At 40.2% G+C, this 10,362-nt stretch overlaps 1 protein-coding gene across 1 annotated transcript; it reads left to right on the top strand.

The window, feature by feature from the left end:
* The first annotated feature begins 2,010 nt into the window (after positions 1 to 2,010).
* On the top strand, positions 2,011 to 8,137 carry LOC111693322 (probable G-protein coupled receptor Mth-like 1). Its single transcript, XM_023457725.1, has 3 exons — positions 2,011 to 2,841; positions 3,518 to 3,832; positions 7,819 to 8,137. Exons 1-3 carry the CDS (start codon positions 2,312 to 2,314, stop codon positions 8,087 to 8,089), a joined length of 1,116 nt encoding a protein of 371 aa, XP_023313493.1. The 5' UTR covers positions 2,011 to 2,311; the 3' UTR covers positions 8,090 to 8,137.
* Positions 8,138 to 10,362: the final 2,225 nt, after the last annotated feature.

Raw genomic sequence — 10,362 nt, 5'->3', positions numbered from 1 at the left:
GAGAAACTGTACTTGGCACGAGTATAACGGCTCGTTGAGCGCATGCTGTTGCCGTGTTGGGGCGCACCCTCGCCCTCCTCTACTCGTGCCTATATGTATATTTAGTTGCTTTATTTCGGAGCTACGGTCTATTTCGATGATTGCTAGTTTACTCCCAGTCGAATGTAGCAAGCAATTTCGTTTATACTTTACAAAATTTAAATGGTCACGTTATTGTTAATTAGCTTTAAAATGCGAAAATATTGCAAGCTTTGACCAATTTACAGTTTTGGTTTTCATGGAAATTATGGTGATTTTTGCATTGACACGATACGGTGCAGGATCAAATTATCGAACATAATGCACAAACTGTGTACACTGTCGCGCTTTAATATGACTGGTACACAAGGGGTGACATTATATCGATCAGGAGTGGCTCAGTCTGGCCTTAGAAAAAGTGCCAGAGACCACGTCAAAATTGATTTATGAATTTGTAACCGCTAAATAAATGACATTTCATTTTAGGAAGTGTACAAGACCGTTAGCATGTCATATCGAGAACGAGATTTTCTGTTAACATTATAATATCGATAATTATCCGTGCAAGCGGAAATTCATTTTTCACTCTTAGATTAAGTATAAATTTCTTTGTTTTCTAACAAAAGATGCTCATTAACCATTCTGGTATATACTATTTAATTAATAAATTGTAATATTAATTTAAGTTTCATCTAATAAACTTCATTTAAGAATTTAAAGTTTAAAAGATAATAAAATATACGCGATTGTGACGATCCATTATCAGAGGACTTTGATACTCGGACAGGAAAAACTGTGTCTAAAGGATGATAAAATTTGTAAACAAATGGTATTGTTGATAATGTGTTTGGCTAATTCGATTGCCAAATTGCCAAATGGATCAACAATGTGTCAAAACACTAATTGACAAATTACTGTACGGAGGGAATAAGTTTCGTTATTATAATAACTCAACGATGACGGCCCGAGTGCGTGCGTGACGAAGCATAGAAAAGAAATGAGAGCTCGTCTACTGGCTCGCGCATCGAGCTCGTGCATCAAACAATGCGATCGACTCGAAAATATATGCGCCTACAACAATCGATGGCTTTGGTCGAGCGATGTATGCGCGCGACTATAAACGCGACACGCAATACAATGGAAAAAGTGACACTTATAGCATACACATGCAGCTCGTTGGCAACTATATAGGCACAAACGAGCTTTGTTTATTCGTACGTGTGATCCTGTCATTAAATCGAAGCGACGAAACAAAAAATATTTGCCTTCTCGTTCGATCAATTGTATACCGTATGGATATTGAAAGTGTAACGACCACAGTTCAAAGAGAGAAAAGGAGCAAGAGAGTTTAGTCAGTGGCAAACAATCGGATTTACAAAACATTAATTGCTTACTAAAATTAAAGGTCCGATAATAACGCTTACTCATTGATTGAATCGTCGCATTTACATCAACAAAAACTCGATTGCTAATCGCATCATTTTATTCAAGTTTTCTTGAACTCGAGTTCTGTCGTAAAATTTAAAAAAAAATTGCACTCGTCTACTCGATCTGACCAAATATGCAACGCAAAAGAATCGCAAAAATCGAAAATTTCAGCAAAACAAAAAGGAAGCGCAGAGCCATTGGAAGGTGCAATCGACAAAACGATCGAAAATCATGGCTACAGTTGGCGCGAATAACGAAGGCTAAGGTGTGTTACGCGCTCCGAGTATTCACGCAGACAGCTAATCGTGCGAGGGAGAGATTATACGGGTCTGTGTATATATACGAAGGAATATATACTGCACTGTATACATAAACATATAGGTATAGAGAATCACAGGCGGAAGAAAAGCATAAGCGCGGCTGTGCGCTGCGCGCGCAATTATTTTGGCGAGGGAAGCAGCCGACCGCGTGTGCGACTGTAGCAGCAACTTGTCGGCTCCGCAGCGGCTGCCTCTCGTGCAGACTCGCTCGCCGTTGCATTTTCAGTACTGCTCCGACCGGCCGAGCGCTCGCGACTCTACTCTGCCAACTCTACCTCTCCTTCTTCGTGCTCTTGCCTGCAGTTTCTCGTTCTCCGCGCGCGCAGTGCGGCCTATTGTAAATAACTGCTCTCGAGAGTTCGTCAACGTATTTTGCGAGCGCGAGTGAATCCGGCTTTGGTGCATGTATATCGTGATACATCGTTGTGCTGTTTCGGTTGTTATGAGTTTGTCCGTGGAAAAACATCAGTTCTAGTAGCACAAGTGCGGTGCAGTGAATTTCGACTCTTTGCGAATACTTTGCGGTGCGTGAGACAAAGGAAGAAATGATCGTGCCCTGGCTGATACTGCTGCTCTCGAGCCGGCTGCTCGAAGGTGGCGGCGCGCTCGAGGTCAACGATTCCAATCCCGTGGAGCACTTGCTGATCCGGCGATGCTGTCGTGCGGGCTACGACCTCGAGGACCCGCGAGACCCCGCGGCCACGAGATTCCGCTGCGTGCCGAGCCCCGACTCGGAATTCCGGCCCGAGATCTACTCGCCCGAGCACGAGGAGTTCCTCACGGAGCCGCCGGCCCACTGGCAGATCCTGGAGAACACGAGGCCGGCCTGCGTGGAGCCGCACGAGTTGCGCTACGTCGCCCGCAACCAGCTGAATCCGTTCATCGTGTTCGCCGACGGTTCGGCGAGGATCGAGATCAGCAGCGACGAGGCGCTGTCGCCCGAGGACTACTGCCTCGGCTCGAGGACGCTGTTGGCCTGCCTGCCGCGCAGGAACGACAGTCTGCAGGCCGCTGCCACCATGAGGCAGAAGATCAGGAAGTGTTGCGGCGAGATGGCTGTTTACAATATCGAGAGGTGACTCGAGTTTATGCGGCTATATATACGTTACAGTGCACATACCTCTGTATCTAGATATAAGTCGTGTTGTTCCGCGAAGCGTAACGCAACCGCCGCCTCTGACGGCCGCGACGACGACGACGACATTATAATAAATCGCACGACGCTCGCGCGCGTGTACTTACACGAAGGAAGTCCGTGTATATTACATGCTTTATACCTATGTATCCGCCGAGCGGTGGCAGTGCACTTGTGTGGGTGCGTGCAGTGCGCCTCCTCGTACTCGGCTCGCGCGCGCGCCAATAGGAAACGAAACTGTACATTCTACTCGTCGACCTGTAACACAATGGGCCCCCGTGCCGCGCAAGCCTACGTGCCTTCGAAGAATTTCGAGCTTCGTTCGCGTGCTTTTTCCAACTATCTCGCTGCGGCTGCTTACATACTGTTGTGCTCGTTGACTCGTTATTTTATATAAGTTGCGGAGCGCGACGCCAACGATCAGCTGATGCGCGCAACAGCTGACTTTTCGAACGCAAATCCTTCGTTCCTCTCGTCTGCAATTCGCGCTAGAGCTCGCTAACAATGTTTTTTCGTTCTCACGCTTTTAACGTAATTTTCCATCGACGCTGTAATTGTTGAACGCGGCTCGTGACATTATTCGTTTCTTGACACCCGTCATTTTTTATTCTCGCAGAAACGCCTGCGTAGAAACGAGCGGCAAGGCCTCGCTCGAAGACGAGCAGATCCTGCTTCTCGGCAGCAACGAGAATAATGGCAAAGTCGCGGCTTTTATGGAGATGATCAGCGGCTCGCCAAAAAGTGGCTGCGACGGCAATCTCACGATAATTGGCGAGGCGCGCTTCTCCGAGCTCCAAAGCGACGGCAGCATCATCGTCGCGAAACATAATATTCCGGCCGAGGAGTTCTGCATCGAGCGCGTCCAGGCTAAGGACAGCGCTGATCTGCTGCCGGTTAAGGTCTTCGCTTGTCTCGAATACGCCAACAGAGTGTAAGTATCCTTCGATATATACTTTTTTTACTCGTCAAATTTATGTATTACAAGTCCGCTCGAGGTGGGATGTGTTCTTTTAACGACGGCTTCACTTAGTAATCACTATCACAGCGACTGCAAACATGTATTGTCAAATAAGGAATGAATGAATTTTCGCATGATCATTGCGGATACACTTCTTTTTACGATCAACTTTCGGCTTGGAATTAAACGCAAGACACTAACTATAACGAACCCGAATTTAAGTGACAGTGTATAGCAATGCATTTAACTGACTATACACATTTTGAACTTATCGTTTTCGTACGTAGCACAATCTGTTTCTCAGCGAGGATTTGATTCATTTTGAATAATGGGTATGAACATTTCAATCTTCCGTCCACGCATTCTGCAGTTTTCAATTTTTGCCTTAGTCAAAGGATCATTTTAATCTCTGCAGGTGTTTTGTGCAAGACGCGCAGAATCACCGTACAATTAGCCATCAAGTATTTTTCATCAAAAATTTTTCCTTAAAGAATTTGAAAATTGCGTCGAGAATATGAAAGCAAAATGAAATATGCTCTAGACAAATTGAGAAATTCATCGACATCTTAAATACGTGTGCCACTACTCATAAAATTACGATTCATCTAAAATGATAAAGGCATTCCTTGCTCTCTTAATAATTGCGCGCGGCATATATAATATGAGTGTAATAGTGCATTATCACCAGCTCTAAACGAAGGAGACTTTTTTCCTTGATTGTAATAAAATGTGAAAAATGAATATACGTGTGCCTCTGTACGCTCGAATCCGATTTTGCGCCCTTAAATCACCATTATAAGCCTCGCGTCTTATGTTTTTGTTGCTGGATGCGCGCGCGCGAGAGCGGCAGCTGTTCTTCCTCAGGCCACGTATGTATATAAAATTATAGGCCACAACCTGTTTTTCGCGTGCCCCATGTTCTTTCCTCGCATACAATGGAGCAGCGGCAGCAGCCCGAGAAGAAGATGCATATGAATGCTGAATTCATGCGCATTGAAACTGGGCCGCACTAAAGACCGAGTTTAGCCGGCCACTGCTGTACACGTGCACTTTTACTTTTTATTTTCAGCGCGCAAACTTGTAGTAGCCGCATACTTTTGAGTGTGAGCGCGGGGATAATAACTTGGTGATATTACGCTTTGCGCTCCTTCTTTTTCTTCGTGCACATATTTGAGCTCGCAAAATTCGTCTCTCCTCGAGGAATTTTGCATTTTTTATTATTTGGCAGCTACTATTATCATCTCAAAATATGGCTCTTTTAATTTTTCTCCGACACGAAAACGATATATGCTTGTGTGTGTGTGTGTGTGGCTTGCGTGCCCCGTGCGTTCATATACATAACAGATATAATCTATAGAAATCAAAAGCTATAAAAATCATTGACGTGCAGTATCGAGGACTTTCGAAATCGGGCGCGTTATGTGCGTTCGCACAAATTGAACATTGGAATGCATTTCAGTGGTACATGTACAATGCAAGTCTTGAGCACGCATTGAAACAACGTCAAAAATGTTTTTATGCTTCATGCAAAAATTAATTTTTATTGCTTCAACAGCATATTTTTGTGCTTTCGATTTGCGCCAATACGCAGACTAGGAAAATCAAATTTTTCCATTTTCTCTTTGAAGATTCTTTCTAGTGCATTATGCTAGTTTATTTTGTATTTCAACTTTAATTTATTTAAAATAATTTAATAGAATAATAAAATTCATGATGTTTTGCTAACAGTTTTTTAAAGAACGTGCCGTAAGTACCATTATCGCCTGTTCTTGATATATTTTGGATTGCTTCGATTTATCAATTACTTTTTATTCATTCATTGGAATTTCAAAATCAATCACATGCCTTTAACAATGTTGTTTATGCAATACCATTACAGGCTCTGAAACAAGGCAGTATGTATATCAAAATTATGTAATCTCACTAATTGAAACGTATATTCATATCTGAGCTTTCGAGACATAAATTGTACTCAATGGGTAGTTTAACGCAAAGATTCTTGCAGTCCGGAAAACTTTCTTTAGTGTCTTTTAGGCCATCAGATCCACAAATCTCGGTACCTATTTTGTTTTTCAAAGCACCTGATTGCTAATACCTTCAATCCGATACAGGATCTGTTTTCAAGCTCAAAGATGATTCGAAATCCAACGATGGTACCTCGGTATCCTCTTCAAAAATATTTTTAATTATAAATCACATTTATTAAAATACTTTATCCTCTAGCTAAAAAAAGTATATAGAAAGAGAAAAGAAGAAAATCTTTACAAGTTAGCGTTTAATAAACTATTGGTGCTTGCCACTGAAACTTGTTAATTAAGAAGTAAAAAAAAACGATTGAACTTTTATGTTACTTAATAATCTGTGATGTTGATACAGTGATAGCCAACAAGTTAATAATACGTTGCCAAAAAGTATACAATAAAAGCAAATAATATACACAAAGATAGAGTTTCGTATAGTTTCTTTTTTTTATCAAGTTGTTGTCAAAATAATTAATGTTTACCATCTTCTAATTAATCATACTTTTCTAAAAAAATTAAAATTCGTATGAGCGATTTATTCGTATAAAAAATTGTTAATTTTAAATGAACACAAATAAATAAACTTTAGTCTAATTGCGCGACCTCGATTAGAACTAGCACTGTTGATAACTGAAATTAGTTTACAACACTAAATTTAAAAATTAACTTATCCATAAGCTTTAAATTGATTTTACCATCTCAGATCGAAATTCATATGATCTTTTTTATTCTTGGAAAACTGTAACGCCTTAATATGCGATAATGGATAGCAAGAACAATGAAATCTGCAGTTGTTCAATCGTTATGAGAAATGGCTTTGTAAGCGGTCATCAGCGTCGGGTAGTCAGCACTTTTTTTTAAGTCGAAATACAAATGTATAACAGTTCAAATTATTGATATAATGCTACGCGGTTGCACAATTATACCAATTACAGTCTACAAAATATAAAATCGTTGTTTTTAAAATAGATCGTATTACCTTATAGTTCATTAGAACTTGCAATCTAATATTGCTGCAACCAAAAAAAACCGCCCAAGCTGTAAATCTATATTATACAGATGCACTATTAATTATCACAGTAACAGTACAGTATCTGGTGGTCACTTAAAAGACCAATTTAAAGCTGCTTGCAAATACATTTCGTCACTTACTCTCTAACTCAAATGACTCAAAATTATAGATTAAATCTCCATTCCATTTTTTTTGCGACGTATATATTTTATATTTATTGTTTACACAAAGTTTACATTCACCGAACACGAAAATTTGAATGGAACTAAAATTAAAATTTTGATTTGAATCATTCTTTAAGCTTAGACTGTTAGCGAGAGGAAAAACAGAAAAACAAGAGAAGAAAACCAGACACGCTCTTTTAACATTTGCTACACCAATTGATTCTTCTCTTCTCAAAACTAATGTACATCAATATCCCGCTGATAAACTTATGCAAGGAGTTTATTGTATAACATTTAGCCTTTGTTGGATTTTTACTTAGACCAAATGTATGTCGTGTCGCAAATTATTACGGGTCGAGGTCAACAACTTTAAAATATAATTGAACACTTTATTAATTTACCCAGTTGCCATCATTTTTACGAGGCGTTTCTGTGAAATTCACCACACTGAGAAAATGCCGCAACGATGACAAAATCGTTGCAGATTAAAGCCTGCACATGAGCGAAATGAGTAAATTAGGTAATCTATGAGCGACTCGCTGACACTCAATGCGTCCTGGATGCATATTTCGTTCAAGAGGTAGACGCGCAAGAATCTGACTATTTGCGCAAAAAATTGTTATGCTAGATTTATCTTCTTTGTATGACACTAGAGAATTTCGAAGGAATTTAATGTTTACCCAGACGGCGGAAAACCTGCAAAAATTTTAATATTCACGCAAATATTACGAAATAAAATGTTTTGCTTCTTTATATTTGCAGATCGGGAGTTCCAGTGCGAGACATTCGCTTTACGTTGTACCCGGTAGGCTTCATCATAAGCGCCGTGTTCCTGGCGGCGACTCTGGCCACGAGCTGGCTACTGCCTGCGTCGCATCACGTGCTGCACTGGAGATGCCAGACACACCATGTCGCCTGCCTCATGCTCGGTGACATCGCCATGGCAATCATCCAGCTCGGCGGCACGTCTCTGCAGGGCGAATTTTGCCGTATTCTCGGTGAGTCCTTTTCTAATAATTCATCTCTCTTGTAGCAATCCTGCTCGAGGTTCAACATGAGTTGCTGTGCAGAGTACACGCGGGCATCGCTCCCCCTTGTTAGTTCACTTATACTGACAATATATTTGCATTCGGTAAAATCGGCGTTTGTTAAAATTATAAGCATCTAATTATTGTACGAAAACACATACGTGGTTAAACGTATAACCCATACAACATTATTGCAACATCTTATTATGCTTAAGCACGCGTTTCAAGAGTTGCCCAGAAGAGTTTTATCATTAAAGTCGCTGCAGCTACAAATAACACCGCAGTTGACTTAATATTTCCGCGGCTAATTGTTGGATAGAAGACTTCGCGCATTCACAACACACATAACTTGTTGCGTAGAAAATTTCAATTTACCATTCGCGGCACAACTACTACTAGCACTACTTGCACTATTACTACTACTGCTACAACTACTACTACCACCACTGCGTCTTGCGTGCATAAATACGTGACAAATGAAAAAAGGAAGTATTTAGCTGCGTTAGGCGTGCGAGACTGTATAAATGGGAAAAAGAATGAATGAAAAAAAAGGAGAGAGAAAAAAGAAAAAGAAAAAAAGCTGCGACGCGCGAGCGCACTGTGGAATGCATGTTTCGCGCGCTCGGCTACCTCGGTTACACGCAGCCGCGCGTATCTCATTTAAGTCCGGTGGCACATACTCTTTCTCGCGCATATATATAGGTGTACTACATACGCTTAAGTAAACGCGAAAAGGCCTTTAAAACTATAGATAATACATTTTTATGCGCTTGTCTTATTGCGCGTTCCGAGTAATTAAATTTCAGATTATTGTTATACTGGAACAATAAAAAATTATTGATACAAATTATGTAAATAAACGTTTAAATGTTAAATCTAATACTATTTTGAAAATGAATTAGAAAAAAAATTATTCTTAAATCTACTTTATATCAATTATTATCATCTTGTGTAAAATCTGACGAATATATGTAGCTCTTAAACTGACTTTATTTATAGTCGGTATCAAGATATACGAAAGCAAAAGTAATACGTCAGTATAGTTGCAACCATCTTTTCATATAAATTCTGGCGTTGTCGTATTTACACACCGTCTTCTGTCCGCCTCGGCTACCGCTTTGCTAGGACTTGGTTTTGTTTTGAGAATTTTCCTTTTTTTTGCTCTCTGAAAACAAGATACTCGTGACATTTGTTGAGATATCATATCCGTTAAGTCTATTGCAGACGTTATTCGTTTCTTCTTTTTTCGCGTCTAACTCCTTCTCTTTCTCCCAAGTCGTTTCACGTGTTTCCCGATCCTCGATGTCTATGGACCTATAGATTTGTGTTATACAAGTTGTATAGAGCATGTATTACAAATGTGTATCTCGTGCGCGACCGAGAAATTTATCGATTTATCACGTAATCGTTGCACTTCATTCGAGTGAAGATATTAAAGCTCACTGTGTTTTATGCTGACATCAACTAATGCCAATTTTTCTGATTTTCTTTGTCATGAAAAAAGCGCACGACCGTCGTTTGATTTTAATTGATATTTTTAAATTTTTAAAGAAAAATTAGATTTGTATGTCTCGTTTTTTTTTTCAATCAAGCTTCGGCAAAACAAAGGGCGATCTCTAATGACGTGTGAAAGGAAATATTCCAGATTCAAAAGCTTTGGCACGATCCTTATCTTTTCGTTTCAACTCCAAATTCCTCATTTTTTATTTTCTTCGTCACCTTTCACTTCAACAGTTCCAGAGATTAATATTCAATTCTCAGCAGAAAAATTAGCTCCATTAATCACTGAATTTTTGCCAGTGTCTTTTCCTACGTATAACTCTAGCATTGGAAAGGCCGTAGCGATTTGTAATATAATGTCGCTCTTGGTCTCGAAATACGAATCTTTCGAATGTATATAAGCACTGGGCACTGTATTGGGTATATAGTAGCTCTCGTTAACATCGGACGCTGATTTGTTGCGCATTGTTTCACTTCAACGAGGCCGGATGATCATTCATGCTAATGACCTGCTAATTAACGGATAACTGCGCATCGCCTGCCCTGCTCTCATCAATATAAGAAGCCTGAAAATCAAGCAATGACGTTTACATTTTTTTCTCTCGCATTTTATTCAACTTGATCCGCGAAAAATCTCTTTGCATCAATCAATCTCGAATGCTACCTTGGTTATACATGTGATATTATTGTCTATAAATTATTCGTTTGTTTTTTCCCATTGCACGTACCACTTAAGGGCCAGGCATATACGATGACAAATGCCGACGTGACCCTAGGG

The sequence above is a fragment of the Trichogramma pretiosum genome, unplaced genomic scaffold, assembly GCF_000599845.2.
Source record: "Trichogramma pretiosum strain Unisexual culture from Peru unplaced genomic scaffold, Tpre_2.0 scaffold97, whole genome shotgun sequence".
NCBI classification, from domain to species: domain Eukaryota; kingdom Metazoa; phylum Arthropoda; class Insecta; order Hymenoptera; family Trichogrammatidae; genus Trichogramma; species Trichogramma pretiosum.
This window is presented reverse-complemented; position numbering and strand designations above follow the sequence as displayed.